Source organism: Myxocyprinus asiaticus, chromosome 7 (genome assembly GCF_019703515.2).
Source record: "Myxocyprinus asiaticus isolate MX2 ecotype Aquarium Trade chromosome 7, UBuf_Myxa_2, whole genome shotgun sequence".
In the NCBI taxonomy this organism is placed as follows: Eukaryota; Metazoa; Chordata; class Actinopteri; order Cypriniformes; family Catostomidae; genus Myxocyprinus; species Myxocyprinus asiaticus.
Genome location: NC_059350.1, coordinates 36744708 through 36763849, shown reverse-complemented (window position 1 = coordinate 36763849; position 19142 = coordinate 36744708). Strand labels below are relative to the sequence as shown.

Here is a 19142-nt window from a genome sequence, read left to right as displayed (position 1 = left end):
TTCGCATTGTGGAAATTGGAGAGGCATGTTACTGCATGCGTGTCCTTCCACTGAATTAAAAGTATATTCTCCTTAATCCTACACCACCTCATATCCCCACAAGCTGTCTTGCGTTCCCATCTTTTGATGTCTTTAAATTCTGCAGGAAACAGTTTATGATTCACCCTGCATGTCCCACAGGCATTAGTTCCCATTTCTAACAACTTAACCATAAGAGCTGGGGATGTGTAAAAGTTGTCAAACCAAACATTGTGGACCTGGTCTTTGAATGGCCGCAGTAACGATTCAACTATTTTGGTGGCCAAGTCAGTGACACGCCCATCATGATTACCTGTGTAAACAAAGTCGAGAGTAATACCCAGAGTCTGATGTTGCAATTACCCATAATTTAAAACCCCACCGAGTAGGCTTGCCCTTCATGTATTGTTTAAATCCTGACCGAGCTTTAGGCTTGACCATACGTTCATCTATTGCGAGATTTTGTTTAGGCTGAAAGAGCTGCTGGCATTTTTGTTTGAGGTGGTCCATAAGATAACGCAACTTCCTAAGGCAATCCTGATTATCCTTTGTGGTAGGGTCTACAACATGTAGAGCTGCTAAAAGAGCCTTGTAGCGGTCACGCGACATAAATCCCCTCACCCATGAGCCCTGAAGTGACTTGGTTCCCCAGTGACGATGGGAATCAGGGAGAATTGAAAACCCCATGTAAATGAGCAACCCAAGACATTTGTAAAATTAATTGGGGGTCACCTCCATCCAAGCTCCTTGGTAGCTGGAATATGACGGACAGTTTAGGACGAGCTCCCACCCCTGATGGTTTGTAAAGCTGCATATCTCAGCAACTACAGCCTGAGTAAAAAACAGCATGAAAAAGTAAATTTCTCACAACATCATATTGGAGGTTGACCGCACAGCCTGACGCACGCTACCTAAGTCAATACCGAATGGACGGCTAGGCTTAAATGGGAAAGGTTTTGGTGCCTGTGAATTGATGTCAGAGTACGAGGGATAAGAAACAGAGTCAGGGAAGCGTTTATGCTTTCTAACTGACTTGGGACCTGTGAGAGAATGGCTAGCCATACCCAGAATAATAAGAGTAACAGTGTTAGTGTTACTGTGAGTATGAGTCTTATGAGAAATAGAAACAAACAATACATACACATTCATACATACCCAGTTGATGGTCTTGGCTGGTGATCAGGTTCCATCTCATCCTCCATCTCCTCATGGTCCAGGTCTTCCTGCAGTAGTTCCAGCTAGATAACTTATCTAACTAGCAGGCCAGTTTCCAGGCAGGTCTGAACAGCATCTGCACTCTGCCTCACTGGATTTTTCACAAGCGACAAAATTGGCCAAAAGTTATTGATACTTAGATAAAAATGTACATAGTATTGCTACCTAATGTTTATTTGGCAAGTTTCACAGAAATTTGCTCAAAAATAGAGGCTAGCTGCCTGTCCGATGAATGTCGAAGGTCATGTCATTTTTTTCCAGAAATAACTAGCGTTACTCCTTCAAAAAAAATGCTTCGTAACTGAAACGTTTTGACTTTCAATAGACAATATTGACAACACATGTTAAATAACTTGTCTTACCTCGAAAGATCGCCTCAGTTTTCAATTTGAAGCAGCAAGTCCAACACTGGAGGTAATCTCCCGGCGTATCCTCTCTGGCTCCGCTCAGGCAAATGGAGGATGACACAGATGACGATACATTTATTATTCACGCCCAGTAACCCCTTAACCAATCATATGTGCTTTTAGCTTATATTGTCATGAGTATCTGGCAGTTTTCAGAAATAAAATCGGTGATTGGCGGCAAAGATACTGAGACAGGAACCATGGGAATAATTGTTGCCAAATTTGAATGCTCCGGCTGGAAAGGGTTAAAAGAATTTGCCAGCATTTACATTCCTAGCTGCAACTATTTAAATAATTGACTAAGCTGTCAATTATTGGTTTTAAAAGGCTTATTTTGCTTATTTTATTGAAAAACATGTATTTTCATATTTTGTCCAATGTTTTATTCCAACAATGTGCAAACTGAAGGCTATAAAAAATCTAAATGTATGCTGTTCATTGTGTTTAAAATAATAACGTTACAATGTAAGTTGCAAGAATTGTCATAAAAAACAAAACTGTTTGGTTGGCACACGTGCATGTATGTGCACTCTCTCACGTAATTAAGTTGAATGGCCACTAGCTTGCTGTTAGGACAAGTTGTTTTGAAGAATGAATAGCATTTACAGATAAGAATATACTGCAAGTTGGTCCTGGGGAAAAACCCTTTTCAACCGCACTGAACTGCACAAGCACTTTGTCAAAACACGGCAGCAACGGGGTCACATAAAACTATACTTTTAAGACCTTCTTTGAAGCATTTAAAACAAAGTGCTTCCCATGCTTTGGGCAACTTGGGTCATGCACTTTTTCCTGCTTCAGCTTCCTCTGTAGCCTCATGCATTTTTCAGATGTTTTTTTTTTTTTCATTAATTAGTTGTTGCAGCCCTTGAATAATGTCATGCATTTTCTATGAGACAACAGAAGTGGAAGAGTATTCAAGTAATATGAAATGAAGAGTCTCTTTTTATTCTGATTTTACAGTAAATACATTTTCAAACTTTTTTCATCATTGTAATCATAATTGGGATTAATTTCCATAAAAAAAGAACAGAATATTGACACTTGACTCTCTGTCTGTCTCAGAGTTGTAGAGCGAGGACGAGTGAAATGCGGACAGTACTGGCCTTTAGAGTCTGGCCGCACTGAGGAATATGGGTACTTTTTGGTGAGAAATGTCCATATTGAGATGTTTCAGGATTTTAAGCTGTCATACCTGGAGCTCTTAAACACTCAGGTCAGTCTCTCAATCTCTGTTTCTTTCTGTCTTTTTTTCTCCTTTATAATTTATTTATTTATTTATTTATTTTTTGCCATGGACACATTCTGGCAATACATAGAGCTACTTATGGATCACCTGGCTCATTGGTCTTGAAAAGTGGTTAACAGTATGGAAGCTATAAGCACAGGTTCCTCCAAGAAGTGTGGTTCACTTTGAAAATGTTTCTGGCTCTTATGCCACCTTCCCACTGCATTCAGTAAATGACAGATGATAGACCAGAACTCAGTCATTTCCAGTGGAGAGGCGGAGAATAAGTCATAAATAATAATTTACGTTGCATCTATATCACAAAAGGCTTTTGCAATTTTAGTAATTGTGTGATTTAAATATGTACATGTATCATTTATTTGTGCACATGCAAAACCTTCATATTTAGAATCACATCTATGAATTTCTACTTCCTGTTTGCTGAATAATTGTTGTTAATTATCATAATAACTATAAAAACTGTGTTAACATTAAGTAATGCAAATAAAAATAATAAATAAATACTGAGTGAATATTAATCATGAATTTTATTGAATTGATCCATGTGTTTAACAAAATCACACACAGTAAAGTCATTCTGAGGTTTGGTAGCAGACCTTTGAGAGCTGCTTTACAACTAATAAAATCCATTGCGAGCAAATTGACACTTCATCACAACTGCCACTGGGGAGAGAGGCAACAAACATATGTGAATGTCGCAGACAGGAAAAAGACTGCAAGGGTCTGTCTGACATGTAAAGCAGCCAATAACAATTTGTTTGTTTTTTTGCCAATAGCTTTTTTTATGCAATTTAGAGGTGGGTTTATATGCAATAGTTAACACCAAAAGAATAGACTAGACTAGTGTGGAAAAACTCATTCAAACAATTACACAGGAGTTCCGGCCTGTGAAACACAGATGAAATTAGAGGAAATGCATTTGAATCTAATAAGAATTTCCGTCCATCGAAAAGCAAAAAATACAGATTATTCACAGACAAATAAAACACATACATTTACGTTTATGCCTTTGGCAGATGCTTTTATCCAAAGTGACTTGCAGTGCATTCATGCTGTACATTTTTATCAGTTTGTGTGTTCACTGGGAATCAAACCCATTACTATTTGATCGCCATGCTCAGCCAGTTGAGCTACAGTAACCTGTACTGTATATAAAACAATATATTTTTTTATATACAGTTTGTTCCTTTTCATCTGATGAATAAAAACATCTGTTGGTGCACTATACCTGTTTTGGAAGTGTTTTCCTGTGAGATTCACAATGTGTGTTCATTTCCAAGCTTCTCTCTTTCAGACAGGGGAATGTAGAGAAGTGTCCCATTATCTCTACATGAGTTGGCCCGATTTTGGTGTTCCAAAGTCAGCGTCGGCCATGTTAGATTTCCGGGCACACGTGAAGCGGAGACAAGAGTCTTCATTACGAACACTGTATCCCGATTGGACAGGACCCCCAGGAGGCCCCCCAGTGGTGGTACACTGCAGTGCAGGCATTGGTCGAACAGGTGATTTTATCCCTTCATATCACTTCTCATTTCTTTACTAGGGATGGGAATCTAGGAAATGTTGCGATTCTGGTTCCAATTCTTCTTTATGATTCTGTTTCCTTTACAGTTCCATTAACAATTCTTTTAGTACTTTTGGGGAATTATTTGGAAACAAGAAATGCATAATGCAATCCTTTATTACAATTCAATAATTGATCCCAGCTATACATTAAAAAAAATTGGACCCACTACTATGTACTTAACCATTTGATACAATGTATTTATTATGTGCATGCATGTTTTTGCATTGTAATTACATTTAAAGTACTTGCACTTAATTACATTTGTTGTTACACTGTTAACTTTGCCCCTAACCCAACCCTTACCTCAAACTTACCCGTACCTCAAACTCAGTAGCAGCAAATGTGGATATTTTGCAAATCAACATTTAGTTACACAGTAAATACATGGTCTTGTATGTTAGTACGTAGTAAAGACCACCTATTATAAAGTGTGACCAAAAAATGTAAACAGTCACACTTATTACAACAAAAATGACTGATTACAACAAAACTTGTGTCTCTTTAACTACACATTGTCATATGAACAACCAATCAGTAACTGCACTGTCTGAGTGAAGTCTCATAAGGCCCAAGTAGCCTACAACATTACATATCACATTAACAGTAGTTATTTTGAGTTGAACACAATGAAAGTCATAACTTGCACATCAGTAAGATTCATTCAGTAACCGCTCCGACTGACGTTTAAGTGTTTTTGATTCATTAAAAAGAACCAGCTCATAAGAGTCAATTTTGGGAATGGGGTAGGGATTTAAATTGAGTAATCTAACACACACACAAAAAAAAAAAAAAAAAAAAAAGAGTAATCAGTTACTTGAAGTTTAGAGTTTAAAGGGATAGTTCACTCAAATGAAAATTCTCATCATTTACTCACCCTCATGACATCCCAGTTGTGTATGACTTTTCCTTCTGCTAAACACAAAATAAAGATTTTTAGAAGAATATCTCAGCTCTGTAGGTCAATACAATGCAAATGAATGGTGGCCAGAACTTTGAAGCTCCAGAAAGCACAGAAAGGCAGCATAAGATTAATCCATAAGACTCCAGTGGTTAAATCTATATCTTCAGAAGTGATATATGATCAGTTTGGGTGAGAAACCGATCAATAGCTAAGTACTTTTTTTTTTTTTTTCTTTTTTTTTTTTTTTTTTTAAACTATAAATCTCAACTTTGACCAAGCTTCCTGTTCACGTTAATGAGAAGATAGAGTTCTTCTGTTTTTTGGCTAATCGCTTTCCCCCCGTGCATGTCACCACCTACTAAGTAGGGAGGAGAATTTATAGGGAAAAAAAGGACTTGAATATTGATATGTTTTCCACCGACACCTATTGTTTCAGAAGACAAGGATCTAACCACTGGAGTCTTATGGATTACTCTTATGCTGCCTTTTTGGAGCTTTTTTGTCATTTGTGTTCAGCAGAAAAAAAGTCATACGCATCTGGGATGGCATGAGAGTCATTAAATGATGAGAGAATTTTCATTTTTGGGTGAACTATCCCTTTAATTTTCTAAATAAAGTGTATGACACATTTGACATTTATAGCCTATTTGGGTTTTCAAAAATGTCACCCTTATTGCAGTTTCAAAATAAACTAACTTCAACAACCTTTGAACCCATTTTACTTATGAAAAAATTAGTACTATTCATAAATAACAAAAAACAAAACAATGGGGCTACATTGGTTGTGCTGTGTGTTTCAAGCGTATGTTCATTACATGGGCAGAACTGCTGCTGAATAGAGCAGCAGGAAACACCATCAGACAATTTTAGTCCAGTGCTCTATCCGCATCAGCAGAAAATTGCATGTTCTGGGAGCGTTAACAGAACCGAAAGTCATAAGAATCATATGGATCCAGTATTTTTTCCCCAACCCTATTCTTAACTGGATTGCAGTGTGTCTTATACCATTTTTCTTTCCCCTTGCACCGTTTTAGGCACGTTCTGTACTGTAGACATTTGTCTTTCTCGTCTGGAGGACATTAGGACAGTTGACATTAAGCAGACAGTGCGTTGCATGCGAACGCAGCGTGCCTTCAGCATCCAGACGTGGGACCAGTACTACTTCTGCTACAAAGCAGTGATCGAGTACGCCCAACAGAGCGGGCTACTGCAACCCGTAGAGTGGTCTGACACAGAGCTGGAGACGGACAGTGAGTAAATAAGAACAGAATGTGGGTGAGAGGGCATAAAAGGCATGGAAGGAAAAGCCTCTCCTGGCCACAGATAGACACTTCCAGTTCATCCTTTCTGGTGAGGATGAGATAAAGAACAGAGGAATATTTTGTCCTGCCACTTTTCAAGCCTTTCGTTTTTTACTCTGATCTGGACAAGATCAGAGACTGTGGCTTGATGTAGCATTTTTTTATATATATAAATACTGACTTGCACATGTGGAATGACAAACTTGAAATATCCAGTTTTTCGTATTACCTGATCTTTTTTTATTACCTGCTCAAAGTGTTGTCTAAATCAGTGTTTCCCAACCCTGTTCCTGGAGGCACCTCAACAGTACACATTTTGGATATCTCCCTGGTCTGATGTGTCCATTCAGGTCTTTAGAGTCTTTACTAACGAGCTGATGAGTTGAATCAGGTGTGTTAGATTAAGGAGACATCAAAAACATGTACTGTTGGTGTGCCTCCAGGAACAGGGTTGGGAAACACTGGTCTAAATTCAAAATCACTCAACATGGGGTTAAATTCACACTTTTTGTGAAAACGTAAAACTTGAAATTTTTTTTTTTTTCTTCTCCGACACATTAAAATTGCAAATTATGTGTGTCTGAACAGGTTCCAAACGATTTTTGTTTTGTGTACTTCATGGTTAAACTAACATTTCAAGCCAAAGGAATGGTGTCTAATGCTTGGATGTATCCGTAAAGATCATTGTGATTTAAACCCTTGTATATTTTGTAACATTTATATATTGTGCATAACAACCTTCGAAAAAGCCTTGTTTTAATATAATACTCTTAACTTTCTTCAGAATTATGTGTATCTATATATAAATATAAATATCTAAAACAAATGTATAAGTATATGTTGGGTTAGAACAAAATGAAAAGAGGAGGAAGAAAAAACCTATGCTATATATGGTATACCATATGGCACCATATGGCACTTTTCCACTGCACGTTATGGTTCGACTCGACTCTGCTCGCTTTACTTTTCTGAGCTTGCTTTTCCACTGCAGTTTAGTGCCGCCTCAACGTGGGTGGGATTATAGGCTGATCATCATAGTTGCGCCGCCTCTACTGCCGTGACATCATACCGCGACACAAACATTACTGACCATAAACAATAACACGACCTCTAGCTGTTAGCTACTGGCTCATTGTGCTGCATAAAGCAGTTGTTGCATGTTGATTTTACACAAGTGTAACAGTTAAATTGGCCTGGTTGTTTTAGAAGCAAGCTTTCCAGTAGCTGGTCAACTAAATAAAGTTAAGTTTTGAAGAGTTATAGAATATAGAGTTAATGTAACAAAATATACCATCCTCCATCGTGGACTCCAATAACGCCGTGGCCAATTCCAGGGCACTCTCCCTCCCATTGCTCGCCGGTCTATTGCCATAGCGTCCATTTGGTCGACCCACTTCCTTCTGTTTGAACCACTCCAACTGTTGTTGTCCTTGATTGTTCTGTAGTCACTTAAGTTTTTTTTTTTACATTCCCCTACACTGTTGGTAGGTCCGGTGGTAGCCGTGTGCGGCCAACAGCTGAAACACTTCCTGAAAGAGTTTTTCGTTTCACGCCGTTTTGTTCTTCGCTAACGAGAGGAACGTCTGCACCTCGTTTATTGACCACAGCATGGTTTTGCGCACAGTTATTTCTTTTTACTATTCAAAAGTTGCGTGAACAAATGATATTGCTATCGCTGTTGCTAGCTTTAAAACTAGCGGGTTGATGTCCCGTGTCGCAAATCCAGTGACGCTGGTAGTGACGATTCTCTCTGACCAGTCAGTGATCTGCAGGGTTTTGACATCACATTTAGTATCAGCTCGGCTCGCTTGGAACCTCGACCGAGGTGATACTAAAGTACCAGGTACTATCCACAGTGGAAAACCCCTCAAAAAGCGAGCAGAGTTGAGTCGAGTCAAGCTGTACCATGCAGTGGAAAAGCACCATAAGTGACTGTTCTGGTCCTACAGTTTTGATTTTGATCTGTTCTTTAAACGTAGTCCATTATTTTCCAGCAATTAGCCTTAAGGGCTTCCGTTCACAGATCATCTCAGAGCAGACACTGGACAAACCCAGTGCAATACTAAACAACGGTGTGGATGGAAATCTTTGCATCAGTCTTGGAGAATAATTTATCAATTTGAGATTCTCTATGAATCCTTGCCAAAAAATGAAAATTCTCTCATTTATTCACCCTCATGCCATCCCAGATATGTATGATTTTCTTTCTTTTGCAGAACACACATAGAGATTTTTAGAAGAATATCTCGGCTCTGTATGTCCATACAATGCAAGTGAATGGTGATACACTATATGGACAAAAGTATTGGGTCACACCTCTTAATCATTGAATTCAGGTGTTTCATTCATTCCCATTGCCACATGTGTATAAAATCCAGCACCTAGCCATGCAGTCTGCCTTTACAAACATTTGTGAAAGAATGGGTCGTTCTAAAGAGCTCACTGAATTCGAGCGTGGTACTGTAATAGGATGCCACCGTTGCAATAAGTCAGATCGTGAAATTTCTTCCCTCCTAGATATTCCACGATCAACTGTAAGTGGTATTATTGCAAAGTGGAAGCGTTTAGGAACCACAGCAACTCAGCCACAAAGTGGCAGACCACGGAAAGTTACAGAGCGGGGTCGCCGAGTGCTGAGGTGCATAGTGCGTAAAAGTCGCCAACGCTCTGCTGACTCAATTACTGCAGAGTTCCAAACCTCCTCTGGCATTAACATCAGCACAAAAACTGTGCGCCGGGATCTTCATGGCATGGGTTTCCATGGTCGAGCAGCTGTATGCAAGCCTTACATCACCAAGCACAATGTCAAGCATCGAATGGAGTGGTGTAAAGCATGCCGCCACTGGACTCTGGAGCAGTGGAAACGTGTTCTGTGGAGTGACGAATCACACTTCTCTATCTGGCAGTCTGATGGACGAGTCTGGGTTTGGTGAATGCCAGGAGAACATTTCCTGCCTGACGGCATTGTGCCAAATGTAAAATTTGGTGGAGGAGGGATAATGCTATGGGGTTGTTTATCTGGGGTTGGCCTAGGCCCCTTAGTTCCACTGAAGGGAAATGTTAATGCCTCAACTTACCAAGACATTTTGGAAAATTCTATGCTTCCTACTTTGTGAAACAGTTTGGGAAAGGCCCTTTTCTGTTCCGGCATGACTGTGCCCCAGTGCACAAAGCAAGGTCCATAAAGGCATGGTTGGATGAGTTTGGTGTGGAAGAACTTGACTGGCCCGCACAGAGCCCTGACCTCAACTCTATTGAACACCTTTGTGATGAACTAGAACGGAGATTGTGAGCCAGGCCCTCTCATCCAACATCATTGTCTGACCTCACAAATGCTGTTCTGGAAGAATGGGTAAAAATTCCAACAGACACACTCCAAAATCTTGTAGAAAGCCTTCACAGAAGAGTGGAAGCTGTTATAGCTGCAAAGGGGGGACCAACTCGATATTAATGCCTATGGATTTAGAATGGAATGTCATAAAAGCTCCTGTAGGTGTAATGTGTAGGTGTCCCAATACTTTTGTCCATATAGTGTATATTGCTTCAGAAGACATGAATTTAAACCCCTGGAGTTTCCTTTTATGCTGACTTTGTGATTTTTGGAGCTTCAAAGGTCTGGCCACCATTCACTTGCATTGTATGGACCTACAGAGCTGAGATATTCTTCTAAAAATCTTTGTGGTTAGCAGAAGAAAGTTAAGTCATACAGATCTGGGATGGCATGAAGGTGAGTAAATGATGAGAATTTTAATTTTTGGGTAAACTATCCCATTAACATTCAGTCACTGCCTTGATCCTGCTAAAGTATGAACCTTGACTCAGCTGATCTTCTCTGCTTTATTTTTTTTTTCCACTACGAGCCTGTCCCAAGTTGGAAGTATCCTGATCTGCACAGCAACTGATTCTATTTTCACCTTTACCCAATTGTAAACACCAAAGTGTTCCATACTGACAGATAATTGTTACTTATTTATGACATTACTGATGGTTTGTTACAAGTGCTGTGCAGTGTGTGTAGAGTCCTGAGGTCTTTAAAAGCCTCAGTTTTGTGCCTTTTCCGTAGTTCAATATGTAGATTCAGGCAAGGAGCAGAACGACTGATCTTGCATACATACAGGGGATTTTTTTTTTTTTTTTTTTTTCATTTTAATCTCAGGGGTATATTTGGTGTTTTCCTGGTCTCAAAACAGTTTTCTCTGCATATGTCTCTGGTAATTATCATTTCTAAAAAAAAAACTAAAGACAAAAAACAAAAGTATACAAATTTTATTTTGAATTTTATACATCTTGTATTGTAATCTGTTTTTATTTATGTCTTTGTTGAACTTTGGCAGTATTGAAATTTGAATGTTGGTACGAGAACAAAAAATGAACAGACATACTATTTTAAACTGATAAGCTAAAGAAAGCAAACAGCAAAACAAAAGACTGATTTTATTTTTTTCCATTCTGTTCAGTGTGGAATTATGTTACTCAGCATTGTTTTTTGGGAGATAAAGTCTATTATTTTTCCAGACCCTTTTGCATACTCTGTGGACTGTTAAAGGGCTGAGAATAACTGCAGCCAAAAGACTGAAACAGACACCTGGCTGATTATCATGGCTGCCACTAACAGTTTTTAACTATTTGCCAATCAACAAAAAGAATGTTATGTTAGATGAAATCAGCTCCCATCTTGGGAGAACTTTGGAATGCTTTCTCCTTGAATATTAATGCTTGTATGATGACAGATGTTAGTGAATGTGTGAAAGTCCCACTCACCTAATGTTTACTTGTTGACTGACTGACATGCAGGATAGGGCTCAGTGTGCAGAACATGCTTGACTGTTTTCTACAGTTGATTCCTGCTTCAGTGAGACTAAGTGGAAAACACACACTTAGTTCTGACTTATTAAAGGCAGTCGGGAATGCAATGTGAGTGTTTTTACTTCCGTTTTATTTTTTCTTTTGGTGCCCAAAGTTTTGTGATTGAGTAATGGCCTTTTTTACCTGACATGTGCGGTAGTGTTGTAGTAAACATGAATATTATTCTGAAACTTAAGCATGTCTGTGTGATGAATTAGTCAAGTTGACAAGAATTGCAGCGTGTGAAGCAATATAAAGCTTGTGTTTTCAGAAAGGTATGTGTTGCGAATTGGAGTTTTTTGGTCCTAATAGCATATTGCTCAATTATTACGTATTATTTGACTTGTCTCACATTGGACCTGTCAAAATTCTCTTTCTTGCTAATTTGAGACACAAAAGTCAAGTTTAAAGTCTAAATTGGCAAGGCAATTACTAAATTAATGACAATCCAAATTTCGCATGTTTTGTGTATTGCAAATATCAGTTTGTCAATGAGATGTTCCTGGTTCTGTTCAAGTTCTACCCCTTTATTTGTACACTGGCAAGACAAAGTATGTGAACCCTTTGGAATTATCTGCATTTTATGTATAAATTTCTTTAAATATGGTTTGATCTTCATTTGTTACAATATTGAACAAACACGATCTGTTTTAACTAATAACACACAAATTATTGTATTGTTTTTGTTCATACTGAATACATCATTCAAACATTCACAGTGTAGGTTGGAAAATGTATGTGAACCCCTAAGCTAATGATGTCAACAAAAGCTAATTAGAGTCAGGAGTTGGCAAACCTGGCATCCAATTAATGAAACAAGATTGGAGGTGTGGGTTAGAGCTACTTTGACTTATTAAAACACTCAAACATTGAATTTGCTATTCACAAGAAGTATCTGCTGACGTGGACCATGCCTTGCAAAAAAGAGATCTCAGAAGACTTGCAATCAAGAATTGTTGCTTTGCATAAAGCTGGAAAGGTTTGCAAAGTTATCTCGAAGAGCTTAGATATTCATCTGTCCACAGTTAGACAAATTGTCTATAAATGGAGACCATTTAGTACTGTGGTTACTCTCCCTAGAAGTGGCCGTCCAGCCAAGATTACTCAAAGGGCAAACCGCAGAATGCTATATGAAGTAAAAAAAGAACCTTAGAGTGAGAGCTAAAGACTTGAAGGAATCATTGGAACTGATTAACATCTCTGTTCATGAATCTACTTTATAGACAACATTAAACAGGCATGGCAGGACACCATGAAGGAAGCCGCTGTTTTTTCAACAAAAATATTGCTGCGTGCCTGAAGTTTGCCAAAGACCACCTTGACACTCCACAACACTACTGGGAAAATGTTTTGTGGACTGATGAATCTAAGATTAAATTGTTTGGAAAGAACACGCAGCACTACATATGGCGTAACAAGGGCACCGCATACCGACATGAAAACATCATCCCAACGGTGAAGTATGGTGGAGGGAGCATCATGATTTGGGGCTGCTTCGGGGCCTGGACTGTTTGCAGAGGAAAAAAAGAATTCCCAAGTTAATTAAGATATCCTACAGGATAATGTCAGGGTGGCTGTGTGCCAGCTGAAGCTCAGTAGAAGTTGGGTGATGCAGCAGGACAATGACCCTAAAAATCGAAGTAAATCCACTACAGAATGTCTTCACAAAAAGAAAATCCAACTTTCGGAGTGGCCTAGTCAGAGCCCAGACCTTAACCCAATAGAGATGCTGTGGAATGGCCTCAAGAGAGCCGTTTACACCAGACATCCTAAGAATATGGCTGAGCTGAAACAGTTCTGTAAGGAAGAATGGTCCAAAGTTCCTTCTGAACGTTGTACAGGTATAATTTGCAGCTACCAGAAATGCTTGGTTGAGGCTATTGCTGCCAAAGGAGGACTGACCAGCTAATAAATCCAATGGTTCAATTTTTCCACTGCACTGTGAACATTTAATGGGATGTTTTCAATAAAGATATAAAAGATTATAATTGTTTGTCATCTTAAACGCATTGTTTATACTTGTGACTTTGACACATTGTATGACCAATTAATGCAGAAAACCAGCTAATTCCAAAATAAGTTGATGGTGCTGTAGTTGAGTTTTTTTTTTTTTTTTTTTTTTTTTTAATGGAATGATATGCAGAAAACGTTCCTTCACCCTGAAAGATATCACTGAAATAAGTGTCCTGAGATCTCACCAGTCTCAGTGACAGCATTAGACTGTAAACAAAGCAAAAACAAACAAAAAAAAAAAAAAACCTTTTAGTAGCGCTATTATGCTACTGTTGTGTTTGACAACCATGAGAAAATGGAATGCTCTGCATTTCAGTGTTGGTCTCAAGGGCGGTGTTTTGAAAAGAGGGGCATGTCTAATTTAAAGATCACTCAGTCTAGTGGAAGTTCCAGAATGGCTAAACTCGCTTACCAGACCTTGAAACATAAAGTATATAAAATAGCTGAAATGAACCCTAATGAACTCAATTAAAAAAAAACACACACATTAACAAAAACACATCCATTGTTAAGACTATTGATCAATTTTGGAACTGACACAAGGTGGTGCTAATGTGTCTGTTTATCGCCCAAGCAGACATGATTATCGGTGCTGCAAAAATAAAAATTCTCTCATTTACTTACACATTCCAAGTCCTTTTCACTATAATTTTTTTACTTCCAGTCCATCTCCAAAGCACAGCCATGAGGGGACTCTGTTTACGCTGTCTCTTGCAAAACCAATGAAGCTTTTGAACAGCCAGAGACTGTTTAGCAGAAACAGGCCACTTCTATTAAAATGAATGGGGGAAATTGAAACGCCAAACGGTCAACTGATGTAGAAAGTCCCACCTTAAATATAAAAGAGTCAATCACCTTTTAGATACAGACCTCGCCCGTCAGTCAACTCAAGAACGCACATGCGCACTAGCTGTACAAGCCGGGGTTTTTATTTGTATTTAATTTTTTTAGCGTAATCTGAGGTAAGGAAGCACAATTTATGATTCCACTGTTGTCAGATTTTACTGCAGATTTGAATTATGTTCTTTGATCATAATCTTGACCAACTGTTTTTGAGAATTCGGTGTTCACTCATTCAAGTTGATAGGAGCTGCACTTTCATGGAAATACTGGAAATAGCTTCCCGAGAACATTCCAAAGATGGCCGCCAATGGACTGACTTGCTAGAAAGACTTTGAAACAGCGTTCTCTTGCAAACAAGTTGAGCTGCACATCTGGTTGGATCGCGACAGTTCTCGCATGGACATACCAATGCTCACATCACGCAAGAGGCAGCGTGAACTGAGTCCCCTTGTGGACGCGCATCGGAGAGCGACCAGAAGTAAATAATTATAGTGATAAGGACTTAAATATTGATCTGTTTCTCACCCAAAGCGATCGTTTCACTTTAGAAGACATTAACCACTGGAGATGTATGGATTTCTTTTACTATGCTTTTCTGTGCTTTTTGCAGCTATAAAGTGCTGATCACCATTCACTTGCATTGTATATACCTACAGAGCTGAGATATTCTTCTAAAAATCTTTGTTTGAGTTCAGCTCAAGAAAGAAAGTCATACACATCAGGGATGGCATGAGGGTGAGTAAATGATGAGAGAATTTTCATTTTTGGGTGAACTAGCCCTTTAATTGTCTTTGAGCCCCTAACCTAACCCTTTCCCTAACTCTAATCATAAGTGGAAGTGACGCCACCTTTTGGAGTAACCTCAACCTCTTTTGGAGATTCCGCCCCCATTTCAGATCTCCAGCCTGCAGCTTTACTTGCTTAGAAGATTCACAAGTCATGTGTCAGCAGTGCTGGTAAAAGAAAATATTTTACCCAATAAATACTGTAACTACTGTGAATCTGAATAAGAGAAGTGAGAGCTAAGATACTTGCGTATTAGCTATATTTTTGCTGGCCAAAGTTGGACGTCAATGTACACTAATCACTTACTGAACATAACGAGTGGGAAGCCCTTCAAACGTAGATGCAATAATGAATCACTTCAGTTTTCTTACCATTTTATTTGTAACAAATAAAACTTTTCCTTGAATACAACTGTATTCTCACACATCTGTCCTCATAAAGTAGAATAAAAAAAAAAAAAGAATCCTCTGAAATATTTACATTTACTACAAAATCAGAGGTAAACGATTTCCCTTTTGTGTTTCACATTAATCGATGGGTGAATCTGTAAAACCTCTGCGACATTTGACAGTACGAAAATGGTAATACAATGCATATTTGGTCAGATTACATGATATAGATTGTGCTAGTTTATTTTCACACAAAACAGTGTCGGTTGTCATAACTCATCAAAATGTGTGCTTCTGCATTATACAAATAGGGACAATCATGCACTGGAAAAAAAAAATATATATATACATACTGTATGTGTGTGTGTGTGTGTGTGTGTGTGTGTGTATGTATGTATATATATATATGTGTGTGTGCGTGTGTATGTGTGTGTATATATATATATATATATATTAAAACATCAACTGACGTTGAGATTAGCAGATAAGGTTTCATTAAACAAACACTAATTGATATCCTATTGCAAAAATAAGCATAGCTTGTTGCAATAAAAGTTGAAATCTGAAAAACCCTGAAACTTGGTCATGATGTTACTATTCATTCTAAGGTGTAACATTACGGAGAGGGTAGTTCGTGGGAGATATTTGCGAGATTTTAAAACCTGGTTTAAAAAGAAAGAAAGAAAAAAGAACAGTATACAGGAACAATGATGTTTCAAAAAAGTAATGGAACCTTAAGAGCTGCTAAAACATTTCCATAAAGTGAAACTGAAATGAGCTGAAGTTCGCAGTGACCAGGCTGCTATCATTTTTGAATGATGATTACTCTTACCACTGGACTAGTAGAAAACCACTCATACTCTTACTGTCGTCTGTTAAGTATTCAACAATAACATAATGTGCATATTTTCTTTTGAAGCTTTGTAACCAAAACAAATCTGTTTAACATGCACAAAAGCATGTGATCAACACTGTGAATTTCATCTCATTTAGTACAAATAACATCCTGTGTTGAAGAAATATTAAGGGTTAGTGCATAGAACAAGAGTGCAGTTCCTTCCAAAATCCAGAACCAGACTGTCGTGGTCGATGATACTGATACAGACACAAGAGAGGGATTTTATTTATTTATCTATGTATATGGGTTTGTTGCTAAAGTTACAGGTCTAATTTGCCATGCATTGACTTTGATGAATCATGTTCTGGGCATCACTGTTTATTGCCAAACTACATTGAATTATTTTTTTCCCCCAATCTAGTTTATATTATTTATCTCTGTAACCTGAAATCTGGCTTTGTGAAATACCCCAAAACTCCATAATACCTAGAATCAGCTCTAATCAACATGAAATTGGCTCTTTGTGAATGATAATAACATTATTGATATTTAAAATATATGTGAAGATGCACACATAGCATTCACTTTGGGAAAGGGTGTTTAATGACATTCACTCCCTGAAAAACAAGAATGTAGACATTAAATGAAAGTTGCCTGCTGCATTGGACTGTTCTGTATTGAATTATAATTTCAAATACAAATAAGGTATAATATAATAATAATAATTATATACAGTACTGTGCAAAAGATTTACGCACTTAAGATGTTTCACAAAAGCATTTGTCTTAAGATGGTTATTAATATCTTCAGCTTTAGTGTGTCAATAGGAAAAATACATTTTAGACTCCCAAACATTCTTTTTACAAATAGAATAGATTAGAATAGAAGAACAGGGAGGCCCCCAAAAAGCCCCCCACTGAACATTGTGTCAGTCTGAGATTACAATTGAGACAGCCTAAATAGATAGAAGAACTGTGGTGGATTCTCCAAGAAGTTTGGAACATCCTATCTGCCAACAACCAAGAAAAACTGTGTCCAGGTGTATCTAGGAGAATTGGTGCTGTTTTAAAGGCAAAGGTGGTCACACCAAATATTGATTTAGCTTTTTATGTTTACTGGACTTTGTATGACATTAAGTGATAAATGAAAACTATTTATATCATTATTTTTGAAGACATCCTCACTATGAAACATTTTTCACAAGTCCCTAAAACTTTTGCACAGTACTGTATATAGTAGTAATAGAATGTGAAGTTCTCTTGTATAATATACTTTGTGTCCTTTAATAATATTTTGTAGTAGTCTTACCAGTACTCAGAAAAACTGCCCTGATACTTCAAATTGGTCTTGGTGTAAAATATTTGAAATGTATACATTTTACAATGCATTCTGGCAGATGTAAATATATTTAATAAAGTTTTATTAAATACTATTTTAACGTTAAATTCGATTCATGTTAGTTGAAGTGGAACACAACTTTTTTTAGTGAACCATTTTAAACATGTGACTATGATAAGGCACTACCAGTGTCAAATGATCCTTTGTGTTATTGTTTTGAACATGTCATCTTATATTTAGAAAGAGTTTTTGTTTTGGTAACGTTTATTGAAAAAAACAAAACAAAAAACATTTAACTTTACTGCAATCAGTACTTAACATATGTGCACTTACAAGTACCTCACTCACATTGCATAAATATCACTCGATATCTATATCTATATATATATATATATATATATATATATATATATATATATATATATATATATATATTATACACGCTTGTGCTAATATGAATAATATTATTTATTTTTTTCATATAAGATTTATGAGACAATATAATTACAGTGAGAATATCTAATACTTGAGTGGTTTAAAACTTGGTGCGGTCATGTTCAATATTGCACAGTTTTTGAGACTAATCTCCATTTTTAAGTTCTGCTATTTTTGCTTTTCTTAATCTGTGATAGAAATGTACTTAGATATCTATGTGTGTGTGTGTTTGTGCAATGGATATCAAACAGAATACTGTTTGGCAAAAGCACCAATGCTCAAGTGATGTTCCATCTTATAGGAAATTTTCTCCACTTAAAAAAGTGAGTTGGTAGATCCACTATCAACTGATCACAAAAAACAGTGGAAAATTCACTGTAAACCTCGACTGCATCCCAAAAAAACATTATTGTGTTTTGGGGGGATTTGCTGTTAAATAAATTATGACAATTAGCAAGTACAATCAAACAGTTTGACTGTTGTCTCCTACCAGACAGCACATGGTTAAATTCAAGCAGTTTCTGCTGTAATGCCAGAGGATGTTTATTCCACCCCAAATATTTCTTGTCAACTTTATATGATTGAAGCTACAATTTGTTGTGACAATTCTGTGTCCCAGTTGCCCTCCCTGTCTGGCTGATAAATTGTGTGCTGTTTGGAGAAATGAAACAGACTCTGGAGCTGTGGGCAACAGAAAGAGGCTGTCAGATTGATCAGACGCAGGTCTCAGTGGGGAAGGATGTGACTCTTGGTCCAGGGCAAGGTTTTATGTTGCATAGTGATCAAAACTGCCCAGGTACTCCAGCGCTGCTCGATAGCAGAACTGGTACTGCTCCTGTGGAGTGCACACACATGAATTATTTGCGTAAGTACATGCAGTCATGAAGAATCTCAGAGTACTGATCAGTATACCTTACATGTGAACAATAGCACTCAAGCAGTATATGACGTTAAAGCTGCAGTGTGTAATTTTTGCGCTCCTGTTACTAAAACGGAA

At 37.7% G+C, this 19142-nt stretch overlaps 2 protein-coding genes across 4 annotated transcripts in view; one reads left to right on the top strand and one right to left on the bottom strand.

Annotated features, from left to right (window-relative positions):
• ptpn9b (protein tyrosine phosphatase non-receptor type 9b) overlaps positions 1-13491 on the top strand; it is a 33707-nt gene extending 20216 nt beyond the window's left edge. For all 3 annotated transcript variants that reach the window (XM_051701875.1, XM_051701876.1, XM_051701873.1), the window contains 3 exons: positions 2706-2856; positions 4184-4391; positions 6392-13491. In XM_051701875.1, the coding sequence (XP_051557835.1) occupies positions 2706-2856; positions 4184-4391; positions 6392-6615 (583 nt within the window). In that variant the 3' untranslated portion in view covers positions 6616-13491. The remainder of the gene's footprint in view (positions 1-2705; positions 2857-4183; positions 4392-6391) is intronic.
• Positions 13492-18155: 4664 nt separating this feature from the next.
• The window catches only part of LOC127443353 (receptor-type tyrosine-protein phosphatase delta-like), a 97804-nt gene continuing 96817 nt past the window's right edge, over positions 18156-19142 (bottom strand). The window contains exon 37 of the mRNA XM_051701853.1: positions 18156-18980. Coding sequence (XP_051557813.1) covers positions 18912-18980 — 69 coding nt within the window. The 3' untranslated portion in view covers positions 18156-18911. The remainder of the gene's footprint in view (positions 18981-19142) is intronic.